Source organism: Embiotoca jacksoni, unplaced genomic scaffold (assembly GCF_022577435.1).
Source record: "Embiotoca jacksoni isolate LCO1_2020_lvr unplaced genomic scaffold, fEmbJac1.0.p SCAF_5, whole genome shotgun sequence".
Classification (NCBI taxonomy): Eukaryota; Metazoa; Chordata; class Actinopteri; family Embiotocidae; genus Embiotoca; species Embiotoca jacksoni.
In genome coordinates this window covers 16,205,930-16,229,661 of record NW_027185403.1, presented here as the reverse complement: position 1 = coordinate 16,229,661, position 23,732 = coordinate 16,205,930, and the positions used below count along the sequence as shown (strand labels likewise).

The 23,732-nt window shown below is 40.4% G+C and overlaps 2 protein-coding genes across 3 annotated transcripts; one reads left to right on the top strand and one right to left on the bottom strand.

Moving 5' to 3' along the window:
* Positions 1 to 649: 649 nt before the first annotated feature.
* On the bottom strand, positions 650 to 10,134 carry zc4h2 (zinc finger, C4H2 domain containing). 2 transcript variants are annotated; one of them, XM_069170469.1, is made up of 5 exons: positions 9,864 to 10,110; positions 8,994 to 9,165; positions 7,628 to 7,800; positions 1,807 to 1,969; positions 650 to 1,380 (listed from the first exon to the last, which is right to left on the bottom strand). In XM_069170469.1, exons 1-5 carry the CDS (start codon positions 9,914 to 9,916, stop codon positions 1,267 to 1,269), a joined length of 675 nt encoding a protein of 224 aa, XP_069026570.1. In that variant the 5' UTR covers positions 9,917 to 10,110; the 3' UTR covers positions 650 to 1,266. The 2 variants fall into 2 exon arrangements, with proteins under 2 accessions (XP_069026570.1, XP_069026571.1); XM_069170470.1 differs by lacking the exon at positions 1,807 to 1,969 and having other exon boundaries at positions 9,864 to 10,134.
* A 3,408-nt stretch (positions 10,135 to 13,542) lies between these two features.
* Positions 13,543 to 22,831, top strand: LOC138211239 (moesin-like). Its single transcript, XM_069170985.1, has 14 exons — positions 13,543 to 13,626; positions 14,473 to 14,556; positions 14,635 to 14,730; positions 14,906 to 15,028; positions 15,614 to 15,765; positions 15,877 to 15,960; positions 16,047 to 16,193; positions 16,654 to 16,750; positions 18,822 to 18,985; positions 19,124 to 19,254; positions 19,440 to 19,600; positions 20,022 to 20,114; positions 21,123 to 21,356; positions 22,667 to 22,831. Exons 1-14 carry the CDS (start codon positions 13,543 to 13,545, stop codon positions 22,829 to 22,831), a joined length of 1,815 nt encoding a protein of 604 aa, XP_069027086.1.
* The last annotated feature ends 901 nt before the right edge of the window (positions 22,832 to 23,732 follow it).

The window sequence follows — 23,732 nt, the reverse complement described above, 5'->3', positions numbered from 1 at the left end:
GTCTCTGGCCTTGGACACATTTATCAGGAGGAAGAAGACACAACTGCAGTTCCCAACACTGAAGGGCAGACTAAACACACACTGGAGGGACAGACTTTAAGAGCAAGTCAACTGAGCGGAAAACCTGCCAAACTGCCAACTCACATTTATTTGGATTAATCAAAGTGATTCTCGGGTTCCTTCTCCGTCACAGGTTTGGACACTTTCGGGGGAAGTTGGTGCAAAACTCTCCCAAAGCCCTCCGATGCCCCTCGCTGGATATGGGAGGAACGACTTCAGTGTAGATATGCGGGTCACAGCAACCTGGGGTTGCCTTAGCAACCGCTAAGGAACGTGGGGTTGCCCTGGCAACAGATGAAATGAGGGGTTACCCTGACAAAAACGCTACAGGAACTCATTTAGCAAGACCTCGCTGTCCTTTTTCAGACAGATAGCTGCAGACATGACAGGCACAGTACTAATGCAGTGAAAGGGACATTGATGTGGTGGAATCAAACATATTCCTACCTCAGTATTTTCAAACAGTGTGCAAAACCCACCCATTTGCCCTGCTCAGCTGCAGCTGTGTTTACGTTCACACTACTAAAAAAACAGAGACAAATGTCTCGTCTTTGTTTTGGGTGTAAAAAGAACATGCTAACAAGGTTAGTACAAAACAGCAATTTATTTTCCTATCACCGTATTAAAGTTAAAACACGCAACACTATTCAAAGCAAATGAGTCTGGCCTTTTTTTTTTTTCCCTCCAGTTTTGGTGGTCACTTGAACACTGTAAACATTAAAACAACATTGTGTTGTATTTAGCGTTGCAATATAAATCTATTAGATTTTATATTGGCACAAAAAAAAAAGCTACACAACAGACAGCCGTGGCAGCAGGCATGCGCTGCAAAACAGGAGATATCTAAGGCAATAAACGATAGCAACAGGGGCAACATTATTTGGACAGGTTCCTTTTTGCATTAATACAGTTACAACGGTTAGGGGCTAGTAAACTACTATGGAAGTCATACACTTACATATAAACACATCCAAAACACTGACAAACACAAACAACATAATGACATCACCAGATCCTCCATCAGTTGTTGACAGATTATGAACAAGTTACTAAGACAATTTGTTAAAGTGGGGACTGGGTGGAAATCGTCCGGAAGCACAGACCTGTTATTTCAGTCATGTAGAGAAACGTACATGGCTGATCCTAGATCAGTGTATTGGACCAGTTGCCTTTAAACCCTACTGGAGCTGAAGGTGTGAGTAGGATCTACTCATCTGGCTTCCTCTTGGGCTTCTTTGGGTTGCGGGAGCGACTCTTGGCCTTGCATAACGGACAGATGGGAGCATTACGATGGATCTGCTGGTGGCAGGACAGGCAGGCCTGGAGAGAGGGGAGGAATTTAGACCAAGCAATCGTTCTTGTGTTGTAGAGAAAAGGAAGCAACACAAGCAGTTAGCATCTGACTAAGCTTATTTTTTTATTGCATTTAACAGGTGTAGCAACTTTTTCCGCAATAAAATGTCTAAAAACGACGAGACCTACGTTGCATCTTTTGTCTTTTTGAGAGAACCTAGCAACAGAAGTTACATACTGTGCATTTACACTGAAGATTATTTCTGACATCCATATATGGCACAAGTAGGGGCCAATCACATCTTATTAATTCAATGCTTTGTCATTATAAAGATAAAATATGCAGCCTAATAAAGTGCAACTAAAAGCTTAAATGATAATGGCCGTTCTATTATTACATCAGACCATCCACGATCATCTTGTGCTGCTGTTCTCGGTCAGTTGGATCAATACCTTCATAGGTGGTGGTTGCTGTCTGAAGGTGGCTGTTTGGCGGGCATCTTGCTTCCTGGACACCTGAAGCTGCTGCGCTGCTGCCGCGGCAGCAGCAAGGGATTCTGGGATGGCGGGCTCATGTGGCTCCTTCTGCCATTCTGCTTTCTGCTTCTCAAAGTAACTGTTCAAAGCAAAGGAAGAGAGAGAAACCCGGCTTAATGTGATTCCTATTTAAAGCTTGTGAATCATATCACAGTTGAGATTACCCTATCTACACTATGCATCACGAGGTGAGGAGAAGTGAAATCAAATAAAAAGGAGACGCAAATGGACGGACATTATCGTAGAGTATTCTCTTCTTGTGTAAAAGCACAGTCATTGTGAGACTGTTTGCATGCATGCAAGTGTGTCTGTGTGTGTGGGCAGGAGAGCTGGGAAAGAAATGTGGCCTTGGACTTTATGCCTGACTGGCCCATTTTCAAAAAAGAGAAGGAAAAAAAAAAAGAAGTGATATCCCATTTCATTACTCTGGTTTCTCTCAAAATAAGTCTGCGATAGAGTCGAACTTTGAGCATTCGCAGAGCGAATTTAATGTGTTATGTTTCCTGTGACCGTGATGCAGACAACATTAAAGCTTATTCACGTGCACCACACGTTACAATAAATCAATTAATACACGTTTAGTTGATATGGAGTCTGCGCTATTCTTATTTTCATCTTAGTTAATATTTGAGTTGGATTTTTTTTTTTGCCATTACTGAGGTGGATAGTGCTCATTTTTCTGCCGATATATCACCCTCATAGAGCATCTTAAAATGTACCCAACACCCCGCAGCCCTGTGAGGTGTGATTCAATTTTCTCCAAAACTGCCCCATCACATTTTGGAATACAATTACAGCAGGAACTATTACTATTAAGTACAATTACTCAAGACATGTGTGCAAATGATGTTTTTAACATCTCCCCCACCCAACATCATAAATCCCTCTCAGTGGTGAGTTCTACCTGCAAATAAACCCACAAAAAAAACAAAACCTGAATAGTGACATGCCAAAACTTTGAAAGTATATCATCTACTCGGGAGAACATCAAGGAGCAAGTTATCAAGAAGGAAAAGAGAAATGACCACCACCTGGCAAGAAATGAACTTCCACACAATATACAGCCGACCGGAGAAGCCAGCCTGCCAGCGACGCTTTCAGCATATAGAGCAGCACTGGTTCAGCACTCTTCTTCACAACCACAGCCTCTTATTCATGATGAAAACATTTCATTTGTGGTGTATAAAATAATACAAACAACAAAATTAGCATTCATTTTTGGATTCCCTATGTGCTTACAGGCTAGAAGGTTTATCCAAAAGGTCAGCAGGAATGACTCGTGTTGTGAATGAGGAATAATTACAGGTAAACTGGGTCTGTATTTTGGTCCATACAATGAAAGAGAAAAGAAAGAAAAGTCCGTTTTTAACTGTTCAAGGGTACCCAAAACAAGAACGTGATCCTTAGTGCTATCAGCTATCAATCGCACATATTATAAATAAACCAGTCAACCATTACACGGCCTCTTGGCAAGTGGCACGCTGTTCTGTATTTAGAGATTCAAAGCACCATGTATTAGGCTCCTTCCACTCCCTTTGCACTTTCCTAAATAGCAATATGTGGATGAAGACATTAACGAAGCTTTCACTTGGTATACCTGACAGTCTCCGAGTCCAAAAATGTCCCTGTTGAATTCTCGGACCATCAACTATGATTTGCTCCCGAGTAAATCGTACTATCATCCTCTGTTGATGGATGTGAGCCTGCAGTTTGTGCTGCTGGGAGTCGACTTGTCAGACCCCTGATGTATCTCCAATATTGTGGATAACAGGGACATGGTGAAGCTTGAAATGGGTTTACTCGTCACCACCGTTTTAACCAGTTTCTGAAGCCGGAGAGTCTGGACAAGCGGAGGGGGAATTTCATTGGACCTGAATTTATGAACAGGCCAGATGACCAGTTCATCAGGAGAATACTTATCAGATACTTTTCTTTAAATATGAAAATATTCAGAAGTCCTTCACAACACCACCAAGTTTTAAGAACAAAATAGGCTGGCCTCTAATAGCCATTGATACTACTACATTTTAAGGCACTTAAACCTAAATCATAAGAACATATTTTCCTATTTATTCCTTATACTATCTAGGAATACAGATACTGTGGTGTTGTTTTAAATTGCCATGGTTTACAGATCTCTACAGTTGTTCCTGTAGACACCTAAATACAGTGGAAGTGAATGGATTCATGGCATTTGAGGAAAACGTTTTTCCAGTAACACGAGTCCCTGCCAGTAGCTGACATTGGGGCTATAAAAACCTGCTCAAGATGAAAATCAGACTAATATTAAAAGAATTTGGATACCTCAGACCAGAGATGGCAGTAACAGTAAACGGAAACGATATTCACTCAACGGCACGGTAGTAAATAAACTGCCTCCTGACTGGGGTGTGTCAACTTTCACTTCTCCAAAGGTCTTACACATTTTTGATCGTACTCTGGTTTCAGCACCAGCTTGTCTTCTTTGAAGGATTAGGTCTATCATGTTGACACCATGGTCATGAAAAGAAAAAGAAGTGCTGTTCGCCCTTGACATTTGAGCAATATGATCTAATGATGTGATCCAAAATGTCTTTACAAAGCAGGAGGAACCAGATTTTTACGACCTAGTGTACCATCATCTCTACTTCAACGAAAATGGTCACACGACTACAGCAGCCAATAAAACAGCTCCCTTCCAATATACGGCACTATTCATAACCTTACAAAAAGAACTACCAGTAAAACTATTACTTTGCTTTTCATAACCATATTTATGTCTGTGTAATAAGATAAGATTGACTTCATTAATCCCACAGTGGGAAAATTCAGTAAATCCTTACTGTTGAATTACTTTGGTTAAACCACATTTTCAGCAAAAGGCAGAAATGTCCAGATTCACCCATGAAATCAACTTCTAAAACAGACACGAACTACAACATTGTGCTGTTCACTGTTGCAACTTTAAGTATTAAAATGTATTCTGTGTGTGCTCACATGATAACCTCTTGGACTTTAACAAATTAATATGTACTTGCTCAAATGGACATTGCACTTCAGCCTTAGATAGTGATGCTTCAGATCCAAAACCACCCGTCTATCAATTTCTATAAGCAGTCACTGCTTTAATAATAAAGAAAAGTGGTGCAATGTGGACATTTGAAGGAGATATTAAAGTCTTTGAACAAGAAAATCAAAGACAAACCGTGTATACCCAAGTATCCTTATATATGGAGTTTAGACAGCCAAACATTTCTAACCTTCTGTCTCCACTAATCATTAGATGTCAGAAAAGGCTGTCCTGCCTTGTGGTGTCCCGCAGGGATCTGTTTTAGGAGCCCTTACGTTTAGCTTGCACATGCTACCTCTTGGACAACTAATACGTAATTTTAACAACATTTCTTAACTTTTGTATTTTGCTGATACTCAGCTTTATTGTTCTTTTTAGCTAAATGAACTTCATCTACTTGCTCACTTCACTGCTTTGGTTGACTGGTAATTTTCTACATATAACTAATGACAAATCAGAAACTCTTACCATAGCTCCTGATAGCACCAGCCCAAGGATCAAACACTGTTTTAGGTCCCTGAGCTCTGCTGTTAAATCTAGTTTGGTTAACTTTGGGTTTATCCTGGATCACTACTTGTCTTTAGATTGTCAGGTCAGCCAGCTGACTTGCTCTTCCTTCTTTCATCTAAGGAACATTGCTAAGTTCAGATCTGTTTTTCCCAGAGGTGGAAGTGGAACTAATTATTCCTGCTTATTTCACGTTATTTTTCTTTTATTGCGATTGGATGATTGCAATTATCTTTTTATCCATCTTAACAAATCATCTTTAAATTGTTTGCAATCAGTCCAAAACGCAGCTGCAAGTCTTTTAACTAATTTAAGTGACCTGATATAACTCTTATTTTAAAACCACTGCATTGGCTTTCTGTCAGTTTTAGAGTTACACCCCAATATATCTCAGAGCTTTTACAGATCAGGGCTTCAGAACAGAGATTGTTGGTGGTGCCTGGCACTTGTCTCAGATTGGGTTTAAGGAGTGGCAACACCAAAAAGGAAGGCAATATCCCTTTGTTTTACTGATTCAGAGGAAGCTTTTAAAAAGCAACTCAAGACATTCTTATTCATTATTTCAGTAGTATCTTACTTGTTTGTCTAATCTTGTGTTGTTTGTTTGTACAGCATTTATTTGTGTGACCATTTTCTGTAAAAGGTGACGCAGAAAAACCTCTACTAACTTCTCAGTAGAGCTAAGCACATCTAATCAAGGATTTCCTCATTTCTTTACCGTTACTCCCCAGCTAATGAAAATACAATGAGTTACAGTGGGCTGATCTCCCTCTGTCAAATGATTCATCTCAAATAAGACTGTCCTCTCATCCCGTTAACGACAGGTCAACCAAATTCCTCTTTAACTTTTCAAAATTATATAACAAACAGAAAACTGTTTGTCCTCCTCGCAAAAAAAAGTTAAACACAGGCCAAAAACAGATCCACTTTTAACTGTCTTCCATTGCTCGAGTCTTAAATGATAACAGCATAATAATAACAATGTCAAGTTTGAATTCCCTTGCTGCCTCATCGCTTTGTGTGTCATCGGGGTCATAAATTATACTTTATTGAGCGATGCAGTCAGTTTGGGCATGTTGCTGCTACTACCGCTTGGCTGTAATTAAATATTGATATAGTACATCAAAGTATCCGTAATATTAGACTGAAGCGATGGGTTGGTATTTAAAGGACTGCACCAAAGTGGCTCTTATTGAAACATCTTCAAAGTCCCTGATTACATGTTCGAGCTCCACACGGTTTCATTTTTGAGCCTTTTTTCTTTTGGCATACGCTACATTTATCGATACTTATCACCTATAAATAAAAGTAACTTCTCATAATAACCCTTTACGCCTGGTTAAATTAGGGCTTTTCATGGTACACAATTTGAATGCGTAAATAGTTGTTTTAAATAACATTTTTGTTTGTAACGGTGTCAAATCACCCAAAATTATGATCTGTCATTCTGTGAAGCATGCTACTTAAATGTTACTACACAATGATACATGAACATGAAGATAGTCTGCAAGCTGCTGTGTTTTTTCCACCTTCCTTTTGCACTAGAAATTAAGTTCTAATGTCTTTGTCTTTTACTGTACGTCTGAGAATCTGGATGATTACATGGTAGATGATGTTTGTATTTGTGCCTTAAAAACACTATTTTAAAATGAGAGTACTTTGTGTTTGTGGATTATAGGATTTTGACAATGTGTATGTGAAAAAAGCACATTGACAGTCAAGTTTGAATGAAAACTACTCACTGTATGCTTAAGTATATCAAACAGTAAATGTTGAAAAAAAATGTTTTTTTCATATTTAGTCCCAAATACAGTCTATGTTTTCCAACTTACAATAAGTGTGCCTAATAGGCAGTAAAGACGTCAATGTTAACAAGAACATTTTATATTTTAAGATGTCATAAAACAAGGTTGTAAATGAACTAAAACTGCATCTAGCAACATCTGTTTAAAATAATTTCAGCAGATCTTTCATGCACTGTGTGTGTGTGTGTGTGTGTGTGTGTGTGTGTGTGTGTGTGTGTGTCTGTGTGTGTGTTTGTTTGTTTGTTTGTTTGTTTGTGTGTGTGTTTGTTTGTTTGTTTGTTTGTTTGTTTGTTTGTTTGTTTGTTTGTTTGTTTGTTTGTTTGTTTGTTTGTGTGTGGGTGTGTGTGTGTGTGTGTGTGGGTGCGGGTGTACTGACTCCAGAGAGAGTTTCTCCTCTTCTTCGTTGAGGTTAGGGAGTCTGTGGAGGCCTAAAGTCATCCGGAGGGCATCAACATGCTCCTTCAAGGGTTTGTACTCATCATGCAGGCGGCGTGTTGTTTCGAGCAGTTTATTCAGGTCGTTCTCCGACTGCTTGATGGTGCTCTCCATCTAAAAAGACGGGGGTTGATGTTTGAGAAATATGCGTATAAAACACTCACTGTGATCTGTTCATGGTTGCACCTAACATAGAGTAATAACTGGAGGAGTACAGGCACAGTAAACATTCATCAGATCTTTATCATACATTGCGGTTATTGATGCGGTTGTGAAACTGTCCTCATCTGAAAATGCTGAACTACAATTTCACTTTGTCTATACAGGGTGTCCATCTATGAGAGTAGCCCTACGGCTGCGCAGTTAGTCATGTTAAAATCACAATCTCTCTTCATGCCCCTATTCAATCTCATTTCTAAATGCCATGGATTCTGCCACATTTCCATTCTGGTCATCAGCTGCATCAAAACAAGCGCTCCCAGACTCCCCCTTAACGAACAACAGCAGTGTTACACCGCGTATTGCAGGGCAGCAGAAACCAGCAGAAAAGAAAAGAAACCCAGTGGGAGCGAGTGAGGAACAGAAGGAAAGAAAAAGAAAACGCACAGAAAAATAGCTGTTTAGAGGTTGGGTTTAATAAAACAAGACAAGAGACTGAAATTGATTGTTTTCAGGGCCAATGTTAGATTCATGAAGTTGCTGCATCTAAGATAAAAAAGAAGTGCGTTCCCTTTTAATTGTCCAAAGTTGATGTGCCAGTGTTATGCAGAGTTCTGCCCGCCCGCTGAGAACTGCGTGCACCTCGCAGGACCGGGCACAGCTACAAGAAAAACTGTCAGACACTGTTATGATTTGGCAAAGTAGAAGATTCATCAATGATGATAAATTGTGCAGATAAAACAATTCGATTGGATTTGAAGGGTCATTATTGAGTGAGAAGTTGTGCATACATTTTTAAACAGAAGTGATTGCCACTGCTGGATAGTTCATTCACTGTTCTTTCAGTTTAGGCCATTAAAAAATGGGTGAAATTCAAACTCTTGAGACAAAATGGGCTGAAATATGAGGAACATCTCATCAGGTGAATGTAATTCTGAACAGGTCGGCAGAACTCAGCATATGATTGGTCCTGTATCAGACGTCATTTGATTTTTTTTTGTTGAGTTTTCTTCTGTATCAGGTAAATGGCTGCACTAAACATTGATATTGAAACCAAATCTTTAGGAAGAATCATGATTTGAATTCTAAACAAAAAAAATAGTGGTTCTCATTTCATCCACAATCGTGCAGCCTGAGCCCCCACTCACCACATTGATATCAGCATGGATGAGGCGCAGCTCCTCCACATGTGCCATTTTCTCTTGTAGAAGGAGATCCATCTCTTGTTTGTACTCTTTCAGGTGTTTCTCCTCAGACTCCAGAGCCTCGAACTCAATCTTCAGACGAGACTTGATCTTCTGCATCTGGATAGTCTTATTCCTGCAGACAGTGGCGCAGACAAAAGACACCAGCTGTCAGGTTTCAGCAAAAGACACAGATTTCTCTTCCCCACAACAACAGGGTCTAAAAACACACATTATTTTCCATCTATTATACAGTGCTTTGAATGGGTAAGAACTTCCTGCATCAATGTCCAATTCAATTCATTGACTCCATCCATGAATGCATGTAAGGTGTACTTTCATTTATGATATATACGAGCATTATTATTATTATATAAAAGTGTTGCTGTAAGAAACACTTTTGGGCAAACAAACATCATTCTCCAACTCCTGTTTAATTAGTTATTAACAGACAAGCTAAGCTCAGTAGCGAGCTTGCACAAAACAACAATTAGCGGCGCACATCTGGCATTTTGTTACTCCACATCTGGAATGTTTATACACGTACGCTCCAACATGCGATTTGACCCCTAACTCGTGTGTATGAATCTCACATTTAGCCCTCTTCCCAAACCCTGTCACAGATAAGCTGATGTAAAACTAGAACTGCAAAAAAAAAAAAACAGCTTATAAAGAGAGGACTCGCAGCAGGCAGGCTAACATGAGCTAGCTCAGTAACAAAAGCGAAGCCGAGGGGGCTTCACTGTCGGTCGGCTAACATTAGCCGAGATAACGTTTCCCAGGACGTGCCAAACATCTGGCAACCATTACGTTTCATCACCAGTCGACCTTTACCGTATTTCCAGGATGTTCTCCAGTTTGCACATTATTTCTTGCTCGTCCGCCATGGTTTCGCAGCACCTTGTGATTCAGCTGGCCAGTTCAGTTAGCCGGAAGGCCCCAGTGGTCTCCTTGTTGATAAAAACACAATAGCCGACGCGAGCGCGCACACGAGCACGCACACACACGAGCGCGCGTCCGCAGCGTTGGAAACCGCGGCTGCGTCGAACGAGCCGAAGCGAGAGGCTGAATTTCAGCCAGCGACACGCAACCCCCCAATAACGGAGGTACAAAGTTTCCACTTCAATTGTGCGACACCGTGATGGAAATAGCCGCACTCCACACTGCAAGTCATATCAAATGCAACAATTACAATTCACCGCAAAGCTCCAGGACACCGGAAGGAACAGGACAAGCTGAAATACTGATGTTGATGATTGTATCGTAACATTTAGGAGAGAGAATTATTCCGAAGAAGTTAAAGGAACATTACAATGAAGAAATTACTCTAAAAGTCCTACAATCAAAAACGGAAAACGCATTGAAGATTTCAGTATTGAACTATTAACAGTAAAAGTCAGACTGGCCATTGTCAAGTGTGCCATGTTATTTGCAATAATGCTTGATTTTAATTACTGATGTATTACAAAGCAGCATAATATGGAGTTATTTTAAACTGTAAAAATAATGAGTAAAATCATGTACATTAACTTAATATAGCAGTGTTATGTACAGTGGTGTGAAAAAGTGTTTGTCCCTTTCCTGGTTTATTTTTTTGCATGTTTGCCACTTAAATGTTTCAGATCATCAAACACATTTAAATATTAGTCAAAAATACAAGTAAACCCAAAATGCAGTTTTTAAATGAAGGTTTTTATTTTTAAGGGAGAAAAAAACAATCCAAACCCACATGTCCCTGTGTGAAAACGTGTTTGCCCCCTAAACCTAATAACCGGTTGGGCCACCCTTAGCAGCAACAACTGCAATCAAGCGTTTGCAATAACTTGCAATGAGTCTTTTACAGCTGTGGAGGAATTTTGGCCGACTCATCTTTGCAGAGTTGTTGTTGTAATTCAGCCACACGTTTTCCAGCACCAACCTCCTTTTTAAGGTCACGCCACAACATCTCAATAGGATTCAGGTGAGGACTTTGACTAGGCCACTCCAAAGTCTTCATTTTGTTTTTCTTCATCCATTCAGAGGTGGACTTGCTGGTGTGTTTTGGATCATTGTCCTGCTGCAGAACCCAAGTTGGCTTCAGCTTGAGGTCATGAACAGACGGCCGGACATTCTCCTTCAGGATGTTTTAGTAGACAGTAGAATTCATGGTTCCATTTATCACAGCAAGTCTTCCAGGTCCTGAAGCAGCAAAACAGCCCCAGACCATCACAATATCACCACCATATTTTACTGTTGGTATGATGTTCTTGTTCTGAAATGCGGTGTTACTTTTACGCCAGATGTAATGGAACATACACCTTCCAAAAAGTTCAGCTTTTGTCTCGTCAGTCCACAGAGTATTTTTCCAAATGTCTTGGGGATCATCAAGATGTTTTCTGGCAAAAGTGAGACGAGTCTTAATGTTCTTTTTGCTCAGCGGTGGTTTTCGTCTTGGAACTCTGCCATGCAGGCCATTTTTGCCGAGTCTCTTTCTTATGGTGGAGTCATGAACACTGACCTTAACTGAGGCAAGTGAGGCCTTCAGTTCTTTGGATGTTGTTGTGGGGTCTTTTGTGACCTCTCGGATGAGTCGTTGCGGCGCTCTTGGGGTAATTTTGGTCGGCCGGCCACTCCTGGGAAGGTTCACCGCTGTTCCATGTTTTCTCCATTTGTGGATAATGGCTCTCACTGTGGTTCGCTGGAGTCCCAAAGCTTTAGAAATGGCTTTATAACCTTTTCCAGACTGATAGATCTCAATTACTTTCTTTCTCATTTGTTCCTGAATTTCTTTGGATCTCGGCATGATGTCTATCTTTTGAGGATCTTTTGGTCGACTTCACTTTGTCAGGCAGGTCCTATTTAAGTGATCTCTTGGTTGAGAACAGGTGTGGCAGTAATCAGGCCTGGGTGTGGCTAGAGAAACTGAACTCAGGTGTGATAAACCACAGTTAATCCTTGTGTTGTCTGTGGGTCAAAATGACCCGCAGCTGTGTTCAACCAAGTTTTATTTTATTTTCATGTTTTTTGGGATCATTGGTGACAAGGAGGCTGTGAGGGTTTCTTTAAAGAATGATGACCAATGATCCCAAAAAATATAAAAATATAGAAATAAAATAGAACTTGGTTGAACACAGCTGCGGGTCATTTTGACCCGAGGACAACACGAGGGTTACGTTGTGTTTTAACAGGAGGGGGCAAACACTTTTTCACACAGGGCCATGTCGGTTTGGATTTTTTTTATCCCTTGTTTTTCACACCACTGTATATGAATCTTGCTTTTATGGCAGCAACAGTACTCAAGCTGACTCGATGTTTGGCCCACTCAGTCTTCAAGTTAGTTCAAGTTATAATTGTTTAGTTGGGCTGAAATCAGGTGACTGTGGAGGATAGTGACCGTTCTCTGGTCTTCATGTAGTCCTCCAAAGCTTCAAAGTGTGTTTGGGCTCTTTGTCCTGCTGGACTATCAATCTGCTCAAATATGCAAAGCAGACAGTGGAGCCTGTCTCTGAAGAATGGAGCCTGTTCGGTGCAAGTGTCTAACTGCACAGAACACAAAACAAACTTGAATGTTCTCACCATCATATTTCACTGTGGGTTTGATCTTTTTGTCTCCTGCTGTCTCCTTACAATCTCTAACTCAAATCAGTTAGTAAAAAGGACTTTTGTCCATCAGCCTCTGTGAAATGCTGGTATGTCTTAGTCAAGCATTTGGACTTTTGCGGGTTTTTTTAAGTTTTGCATTCTTTTTTTAACAAATTGTGTTAAATTTGTAGACTGAGACATTTTTCTATGGCTTGATGTATTGATCTTCTGACAGTGTGGTCACTTTTGGTCTGCTTGATTGCACCATAATTATAACAGCTCTACTTCCTGCAAAGCATTATGGAGTGCCCTGCACTGCCTCTTCAGAAACGTTCAGTCTTGCCATGATCTGAAGCTAAGAAAGCCCAAAGCCCCTAGAAATATAAAACGAGAAAGTCCAAGTGAAGTCCAAGTAGCTCAAATTCATACTCCATACAAAACATCTTTAGTTCTGTATTTGTAGAGCTGAAGATAATTTACTCTTGATACTTTAAAGTTACTTTTTAACAATCAAGGAAAATAAATAAATGCACTAATTCAACATGTTTTCCTCACTGAGGTTTATTTGCTGGTGAAGTAATCACCTCCATATTAAACCCCAACTCACTGTATGCCATAACAACATCTGCTTTGAACATCAATTGAAAGGATTGTTAGATTATAATCTTTAAATGGCACCTTCACGGCCACAGGAACATAAGGTGCTGCTGCGTTATTGTTGATTTTGTCTCTTCATAAGTTTGAGAAACAAAAATCCTGTCTACATAAATGATACACAGTCAAAAACTAATCAGTTTTGAAGGAGAAGTGTTCACAGAAAGTGAAGGGCTGCCTCTTTAAAACATTTTGGCCGGGGCTGTCATAAGATTAACCAGACGAGAAGTGCTTGGGAACAATACAATGGTCCATTCTCATTCAGTATAATCCTTGTAGGTATTGCAAGCAGTTTCATATGACTGTGCAGAGAAAAAGCTACTATAGGCTCCTTTCTGAAGAAGTGTCGCGGCTACAGAAAAGAAAAAGACAAATGTCAACTGTAAGTAGCTTTCGTACACTGTATATGTATTGATTTTCATTGTATGGCATGTGTGGTTTGAACATTTATATTCCAACTTGACTGAAATTTGTGAACCTGCTCTGATTAGAAGGTATTATTCTATAGTTCTTAAACTTTATAAGTAACGTTAGGGCAGCACATATCAAGATGCAATGTCTGTAAGCCAGATGTTTCTGATTTGTTGCCTTAGTGTTCCTGGAATCATTGCAGTGTTGTCTCATCGAACAAAACAGCAAAATTAAGCTTTCCTTTCTCAGTTTTTAGAAGTACTAATTGAAACATTGTGTTAGCAAGACTAACAACTGTGCTACATTAATATTATTATGAGTTATAATAAATAACAAAAACCTTAACACATTTTTTTGAAAGGTTTATGAAAAATGGAGCAAACAATTTCTCCTCTATGTTGCTTTTTTTAAATTTTATTTTAAAAGTCAGTTTGTACCAACAACTGCAAATATGTTCTGTGTATGGTGTCAGAGTTTTGACCCATCATTAATACTTATGCGTCATGGAACGAACCTTATGTTCTAAAATACACTGTGGGCTTCATTTTTTGATTATAGTCCCCACCAACCTCTTGCGATTGGATGCTCCTGGTTGAACAGAAGAATGTAAGGAACACTCTTTTTGGTCATTTTGCTGTCAAAGAAACCAACAAATGTAGCATCGTTTCAAAAAACAAACAATGTTATTGCAGACTTGGTAGTGCTCTTTTTTTTCCCACCCAGTTGTTGCTCCTTGATGCTTCTCCAGAAACACAGATGAATGAACAGCAGGGGACCTTTTCCTCCTGTATCTGAGTGTGAGTGTTTTCTCCGGCAGATAAATGTCCGAGTTACAACCATGGACGCAGAGCTGGAGTTTGCCATTCTGCCCAGCACGACTGGCAAACAGCTTTTTGACCAGGTACACTGTGCATTACAATCAAACAGGTGCTTCGACAGACACACGTGTGATTGTGATCGTATTCCTTGATGTGTGTAGATAGTGAAGACGATCGGGCTGCGAGAAACATGGTTCTTTGGCCTTCAGTATCAGGACAGCAAAAGCTTCTCCACCTGGCTCAAGCTGAACAAGAGGGTGAGCTGAAAGTTTGCACCATTACATCCCTTGATGGATATACTTGACTCCCTTTGATTTGCATGAAGATGCAATTGTAATGATGGTTCTGCTACTGCAACTTTGTCATACTTTAAGACTAATTAGCCTGTATTTACTCCTCTGGCATCCCTCCGATGTGGGATGTCAATCCCAGGTGACAGCTCAAGATGTTAAGAGGGACAACCCTTTGTTGATTAAGTTCAGGGGAAAGTTTTACCCTGAGGATGTCGGTGATGAACTGATCCAGGAAGCAACGCAGCGCCTCTTCTTTCTGCAGGTTGGAGATGTGTACATCAGTTAACAAGTGAACTGGCTTTTTAAAATGAATTCATGTTGTCACTTTGCACCACTGAGACATGGGATTGTAATAATGAATTATCCTAGTTATTGTGAGTCATTTCCTGAATGGCACCACGTGTTATTCATACCATGCAAGGAAGCCACACCTTTTAAATCGATGCTAAGGCCATAATAATGATGACAGAAGCAATATTTGCATTAACATAACAGGAATAATACATTTCTTTAAAAACATGCGGACACAATGTAAGTAATAGTGTGTCTAATGTAAGAAGGCTGCCCCATAGGCTCAATCTTAAGTGAGGAATCCGTCAAAACAAAATGTTGAACCCATCTTAACGACCAGTTCCAGGGTGATTTCCGCAGCATCTGTAAAGCCTTATGGGTTTTCCGTAAGGGTGTACATGCGCACAAAAAAGTTGATCCAGGTGCACGAGATAAATATTAGAAGACATAGCATTCCTCTCTGTGAGACATGTTAACACCAACACAAGAAAACATCATAGAAAATAAGGGACTTGTGTGTTACATCAAGCATGTTTGTGTTTATTCTCTGTTTTAGGTAAAAGAGTGTATCCTTAATGATGACATTTACTGTCCACCTGAGACTGCGGTGCTCTTGGCCTCGTATGCGGTTCAGGTCAAACAAGGAGACTACAAGGTAGATTATCACGCACCGGGATACCTGGCCAGAGAGAAGCTGCTGCCACAGAGGTAGTGCATCCTGATCAGATTAGTAGTAACCTTAATTCCTTTTTCATTCATCTGAATTCTAACTGGTATCCTCTTTACTGGGGGAAAAAAAAAAAAACCTAAACAAAACAGGGTTTTGGAGCAGCACAAGCTGAACAAGAATCAGTGGGAGGAAAGAATCCAGGTGTGGCATCAGGAGCACAAAGGATTGCTGAGGTACTGCAGTCTTACAACAGAAAGCAATGATGCACTTTTTACATAAACAGGAGTTTTGTATCTCATTGAACTGTTCTACACCATAGAGAAGATGCCATGGTGGAGTACCTGAAGATAGCCCAGGACCTGGAGATGTATGGGGTCAACTACTTCAACATCAAGAACAAGAAAGGATCTGAGCTGTGGTTGGGAGTGGATGCGCTGGGGCTGAACATCTATGACAAAAAGGACAAGTAGGTCACAGCTCAAGAACTCAGATTTCTATAAATCCAAATTTGTCTGCCAGCTAATGCACCAAAACTACTGGATGGATCACCATTACATTTTGTCCAGACATTTATTGTCCCCAGATGATTGATTCTGTGATTTTGGATATTGTGTGACTTTGAAAGTTTTTGTCCAATGTTTTCAAACATAACCTTCAAAAACTACTTTGTGTTTTGGTACTTGTTCTAATTGGTAAATTCTTTCATGCTCATATGCTAGACTGAAATGGTGAACATGTTTTCACCATTGTGAGCATGTTTACTCACTGATTTTAGTGTTTAGCTCAAAGCACAACTGCCTCAGCCTCATAGATCTGCAAAATAACTGTCGGCTCTCCAACTTGTGTTATTTCATATTTTTAACAAGCTAACGTACTAACAATTCACCAGACACCACCATACGATAAACAATACCAATATTTTACAGGATGACCCCAAAAATTGGTTTCCCCTGGAGTGAGATCAGAAACATTTCCTTCAATGACAAGAAGTTCGTCATCAAGCCGATTGACAAGAAAGCTCCGGTATGCAAAAATAGTATTAATGGTGGTAACTACTGTACAGAAAAAGCACAGTATATGTATTTGCTGCTGCCAGGCTGTATTAAAGGGTAGTTTTACATAATTTAAGTCAGACAAACACAATGCCTTTCTGTGCAACTTCATGGTATGTTGAACTAGGAGCTTATTTTAGCTTAACTCAATTAATAATGCTTGTGGATGGGATTACATAGCTGCTCCATTACATTACATTTCATTTAGCTGACGCTTTTATCCAAAGCGACTTACAATCAGTGCATTCAACCATGAGGGTACAAAACCCAGAACAACAAGAATCAAGAAAGTACAAATTTCTTCAAGAAAACCAAACTACAAAGTGCTATAAGTAAATGCCATTTTAAGTGCTACTATTTAAGGTAAAGTCTGAAGAGATGTGTTTTTAGTTTGCTGCGGAAGATGTACAGACTTTCTGCTGTCCTGATGTCGTTGGGGAGTTCATTCCAACATTTAGGAGCCAGGACAGCAAACAGTTGTGATTTTGTAGAGTGTTTAGCTCACAGTGAAGGAGCAACAAGCCGATTGGTAGAAGCAGAGCGGAGTGAACGGGCTGGGGTGTAAGGTTGGACCATGTCCTGGATGTAGACTGGACCCGATCTGTTCACAGCACGGTACGCAAGTACCAATGTTTTGAAACGGAAGCGGGCGGCTACTGGTAACCAGTGAAGGGAGTGGAGGAGCGGAGTAGTGGGAGTGTATTTAGGAGGTTAAAGACCAGTCGAGCTGCTGCATTCTGGATGAGCTGCGGAGGTCGGATGGCACTACCAGGTAGACCTGCCAGGAGGGAGTTACAGTAGTCCAGACCTGAGATGACCAGAGCCTGGACCAGAACCTGGATCAGAACCTGGACCGGAACCTGGACCAGAACCTGCGCCGCCTTCTGAGTGAGAACAGGACGTATTCTCCTGATGTTGTGCAGCATGTATCTACAGGAACGTGTTGTTGTCAGTAAGGGAGAGTTGACTGTCGAGTGTTCCACCGAGGTTCCTAGCAGTCAGGGTCGGGGCTAACACGGAGTTGTCAAAGGTAATAGTCAGGTCGAGGGTGGGAGAACCTTTCCCTGGAAGGAAAAGTAGTTCAGTCTTGTCATGGTTAATTTGCAGGTGGTGTGAGGACATCCACTGAGAGATGTCAGTCAGACAGGCAGAGATTCGTGCGGCTACCTGTGTTTCAGATCGGGGAAAAAAGAGGATCAGTTGGGTGTCATCAGCATAGCTGCGGTAGGAAAAGCCATGCGAGTGAATGAGAGAGCCGAGAGAGTTGGTGTACAGAGAGAAGAGGAGGGGACCCAGGACAGAGCCTTGAGCGACACCAGTAGTGAGAGGACAAGGTTCAGACACAGATCCTCTCCAAGTTACCCGGTAAGTGCGGTCGTTGAGGGAGGATGAGAACAGGGAGAGAGCAGAGCCTGAGACACCGAGGTCCTGAAGGAGGAAATAAGGATCTGATGGTTCACTGTGTCAAATGCAGCGGAAAGGCCAAGAAGGATCAGGACAGAGGAGAGAGGCTGCTCCAGCAGTGTGAAGCTGCTCAGAGACAGCAAGGAGGGCAGTCTCTGTTGAGCGGCCTGCCTAGAGTTCCTTCTCAATTTATTGAGCATTAGCAGCTTTTAAGTAAACATTTTCACAACTACGTACAAGATCCTACAGATATAATACGTCTTCAAAGATATGTCTGCTCATATTTGTTCACGGGGGCCGTAAACAGGAGGTGTGAGAAAATCCTGTATTTTAGTAACTGGTGAAAATTGTCCAAATACATAAATTACAGCAAGCAGTGTAATGAGAGCAGCTGCTACTTGATCTCATTTGCAAACATTAGTTTAGTCCCTCGGTCCAACTTGCCTTCTGACTGCATGCACAGACTTAAGGAGTTTACTCCAAGAGTTTAGGGGAAATTAATGACATTTAAAAAAAACAAATGTATCCTTTTGGATTATTTTAAACCATGTTTAACTGTAAAACAGATCATATGTACTAATGACGCATCAGAAATCAACCCTTGGGCAATCACTGACGCTGATTCTTGTTTGATCCAGGACTTTGTTTTCTATGTGCCTCGTCTTCGCATCAACAAACGCATCCTGGCGTTGTGCATGGGGAATCATGACCTGTACATGCGCAGACGTAAACCTGACACCATCGAGGTGCAGCAGATGAAGGCCCAAGCCAGGGAGGAGAAGAACAAGAGGCAAAAGGAGAGGTAAGGAAGGGCAAAATAATGAAGGCTTATTTTTCACAGTTTACACTGTGTTCTCGCTGCTTTGCTGCTTTAAGAAAGAACTGTCAGGAGATAAAGTTTTTTTTTCAGATGTGTATTTATGCACAATTCTCCTGTCAGGGCTCTGCTCGAGAGTGAGAAAAAAAAGCGAGAAAACGCTGAGAAGGAAACAGAGAAGATTGCTCATGAGACCATGGAGCTGATGGAGAGATTGAGACAGATTGAAGAACAGACAAAAAGAGCTCAAGATGGTCTGACAACTTTCTGAATACAAATGTTTCTTAACTTTTGCTTTATTTAATTCTGTTAAAGTATAGCTTGATATCTCAATACATTTCTGACTTCAGGGTTGCTGTAAAGCTTATAGTATGTGGACATGTTGGGATGTGTTTGATGGGCGTGTGTTGGATGTGTTTTTTGGGCATGGGCATTTCAGAGCTGGAGGAGCAGACTCGTAGGGCGCTCGAGTTAGAGAAGGAGAGAACAATTGCTCAGAAGGAGGCAGAGCGCCTGGACAAGGACCGCAGAGCTGCAGTGGAGGCAAAAGCAGCCCTGCTACACCATTCTAAAACCCAGATCAAGAACCAGGAAAGCTTGGTAGTTATTCATGCACCACACCTTTTCATTCATTTTAAGTGGATTTCCTCTTAACATAAAGCATTGAAAATCTTAAAGTTCAATTCACTTACATTGTTGCTGTGACTCGTAGATTAAGTCATCAAAGTCAGAAACAATTCTGTTCATTAAATTCATTATTTTCTTTGACAGAAAAATAGATCAGTTTCAGTTGAAAGACATCAACCTGAGCACTAGTGCTGCTTATAAACATGCAGTATATTGCACATGCACACACATCCGCGCACACACACACACACACACACACACACACACACTCACTCACTCACTCACACACTCACACTCACACTCTCTGACACAGTTGCACGCACAACCAGAGCACAATGACCTGAGATCAGGAGCACTCTTAACTCTCTTTCCATTTGTGTCCACGGTTGTATAGGCCACTGAGCTAGCAGATCTTACCTCTAAGATCTCACAGCTGGAAGACGCCAAGAAGATAAAGGACGACGAGGCAAAAAGATGGCAGAAAAGGGTGAGTGTGAATGAAAGAAAGAACCACAAAAGAGAGAAAGGATGAATCAAACATGAGCAAAGAGGGATTTCTAACACTAGTTCTGGGTAAAATTGAAGCAAAGCATCAACCTTAAGTTAACCATGTCACTGTATTTGCGCCAACCATACAGCAAACCTCAACCCCTGAAAGGTAAAGGAAAAACTTAAATGTAAATGCAAAAATTACTTTTTGAGTTCATGTAAAGACAATGCAAACCAACTTAGCATATACATAAGGAATACGATACTGAACTTGCGTGTTGTGTCCACATGATATGAAAGTACTTATTATTTCTGTTTTCTAATGAAGTTGGAGACTGTTGGCGCACAACTTAATGCTGAGAAATAACTATTCATACAAGACAACTATGTAGTGAGTGCAATACTAAAGGGATTTAACAGGAAATGGAAGGCTTGCTTGCTTAAATGACTCACCATCGTATTGTTTTTATTTATGTATTCGCTAATGTTCACAGAGAAAGAAAGATACAGTTTCTAAAGCTCCTTTAAATACATGTAGAGGTAAAAATGTCAGATGTCACTAAAGACCATCCTGCTATCCTTTATTCTCAAAAAGACAATTTATTTAGTTTAGTGTCGTGGCACAGAGCTTTTTTGCTTGCAGACAAATCACGTGAATTTCACGTGAAAAAACTCGTGAGCACATGTGATTGTGCACATGTGAAACGTGGTTTTGGAACATTTTCATGGTGTAATGTGTGAAGCCCATGTAGATTCCCATGTGAAAACATTTCCACTTATTTTCCTTATGTTATCAAATACTGAACATGTGGTAAACATATGTGATACATGAAATCACGTGTCCCATGTGAAAAATATGGGAAATGCATGTGTTTTTTCTGTAAGGTTGGAATGGGCTGTCCCATGTTTCGAACAGGCAATATCAATTTCTCGAAGAAATGTACAGGGCCACTTTTATATAAATATCCAACCACAGCGCTTCACTGCAAGTCGTGTGTGTTGACAGGCGGTGACGGTAGAAGCTGATTTGGAACGAACCAAAGAGGAGCTGAAGACTAAAGTCACGGGTGTCCACATCCAGAATTCAGTCCATCCTCACATGCACGAGCACGACGAAACGGACGAGAGCAGTGCAGAGGCGAGTGCTGAGCTGAATTATCCAGGCATGGTCCGAGATCGCAGCGAGGAGGAGAGAGTCACAGAGGCTCAGAAGAACCAGAGACTGCAGAATAATCTCAAGGTAAGATCAGGTAGGCAGATGTCTTATTAAACAGTCTGCCTATCTCTTTATCACTTTCTGGTCAGAGGTCATGTCCAGATGGAGGTTAACAGTCCTGGAGTCCTGTCCTGCAGACAAATGAATCACAAAATGCCATCAGTTTTCTAATTAAAAAGCTTCAGGATCTGTGAATAGTGTTCTGTAAATTAGAAATCACCCCAGCTAAGTGCTGAAACTAATGAGAGTAAGTAAATGGCCAGTTTTCTTGAGTACTGTAGATGATAGATCCAACAAAACAAGACTGCATTAAAGTGAGGAACAAACTTCCCTCATGCCAATACATTTCTGGCTCCGTTGCTCTATGAACCATGTCAGCTGTTTGCTATGCACTCCACTATTTTAGACAAGACTGAAATATTAATTAACATTAATGATACCCATACCAATCAATGAATTATAATGACTTTCACTGTTAGTAACTGTTTGCATGCTAGCAGGATAACTAAGATGGGGAATCTAGTGTTTGATACACCTGTCAGTAGACAACACGATCATCAATGTCACGTTTTGCTTCCCCTGTAGGTGTGAGGGTGTGTGTAGGTGCTATAGGTTTGACCCCCGAAAACCATGTGATTAGATTTAGAAAAACGTCATGGTTTGGGTTAAAAAAAAAAAAAAAAAAAAAAAAGGTCATTTTAGGTATGTTGCATTACATGCTACACAAGTTACTTGAAGTAACTTTAATAAGTTAAATAAGTTTTGTACCTTACTTACAAAAATGACCTAAAAGATACCCACATTGACTTTTGCTTTCTCACAGACTTGAATACCAGACAAGCAGGTGAAAGTCTTGTGTTTGTTCCATCCAACTACACCTGACCTCCTCCATACTTGGGACTTTATCACACTTTCTACTCTGTTGTTTTGTTAAAGATTTGCAAAGTGTTTTGGTTCTTTCTCTGTGCTGTTTGTTGACATAGTTATACAAAGGTTTTGACTCTCCAGAAAAGATGTCAGCTTAATTAACAAAACAAATTGTGTTTCACCAGAAATAAGTGCACTTTAGATAATTAAACACTGATGCGACATTATCATTCTTTTGAGTTCCATTCAAGTTGCAAATCTCATGCATGGTGTCTGTCTCACAGCCATAAACAAGATTTGATGTGGTACAGATGACTCAACACAAAAATGGACTTAATAACTACGGACAATAGAGTGTTTCCAGATGGGATTAAGGGGAGTGTAGGGGAGAGGGATGAGGCATCTGAATAGTCCCTTGGTCTCAGGTAAGAGGATTTTATTCACTGTATGTTTGTGTTCTTTTTCAGTTCCTGAGCGCTGAGCTGGCTGGAGCTGTAGACGAGAGCAAAAAGACCCACAATGACCTGATACATGCTGAGAATGTAAAAGCGGGCCGTGACAAATACAAGACCCTTCGTCAGATACGTCAGGGCAACACTAAGCAACGCATTGATGAATTTGAGTCCATGTGAAGCAATCTGCTGCTGGCCCTCTCAGACTGAAGGCGAGATCAGGGTAGATGAAGAAATGGACACACTGAGAGATTGTAGTGTAGTAATACAGACACAGATTATCAAAAATAGTAAGTCAACCTGAAATAACTGTTTGAATATGATGACAAATTATATTATACACTATATGTTCTTGTGCTTTGATGTTCATGATATGATTTCATTGGTAAACAAGTGACTAAAACAAATGACAACTGTCCTTGGAAATACATTTTTAATTTCACAGGGGGAAAAAACGAACATATTGCTCTCATTTATGAAAAGGTTTGCTGTTGTCCTTGTCAGGTCTGATTACACACAATTGCATTTTCAATGTGCCCTATTGAAAAACTTATCAATGTTGATTAATTGAAGCAATGATATTTAAGGCAATTGTTATCATTCCAACTAAATGTGAAATCCTTTTTTCTTTCTCTCAGAAATAAAATGCAGAGAAACACAATCAGTTTGCTGTGCGCATTCCTGAGACTTTCACCTTCAACAGGCCTAATGAAGCAAACTCGCCAATTATCACGTTCAGATACAAGTGTGTAATATGAATAAACAGTAAATAAAAAGTTACACTGCTCCTGGTGAACTCTAACTTCATCTCCTGTCACTGCATGAGTGAATTCTCATTCCCTGCGTAAAAGAGGGTTTAAACAGCTCAGCAACGACTGTCTAACAAAAAATCATGTTTGTCCTTTTTTTAATTTCTTTTTTTTACTGGATAATAGTTAAATAATGTAATCTAATATAAAAGTCTTCAGAAAGTCAGTTGACTTTTCTACACCCTTGTCTTGTTGCTGACCCTACACTGACCACCCCTATACCAGGCTAAATATATTTTACATCTTTATTTGTCTGTTTGAAAATCAGTGGT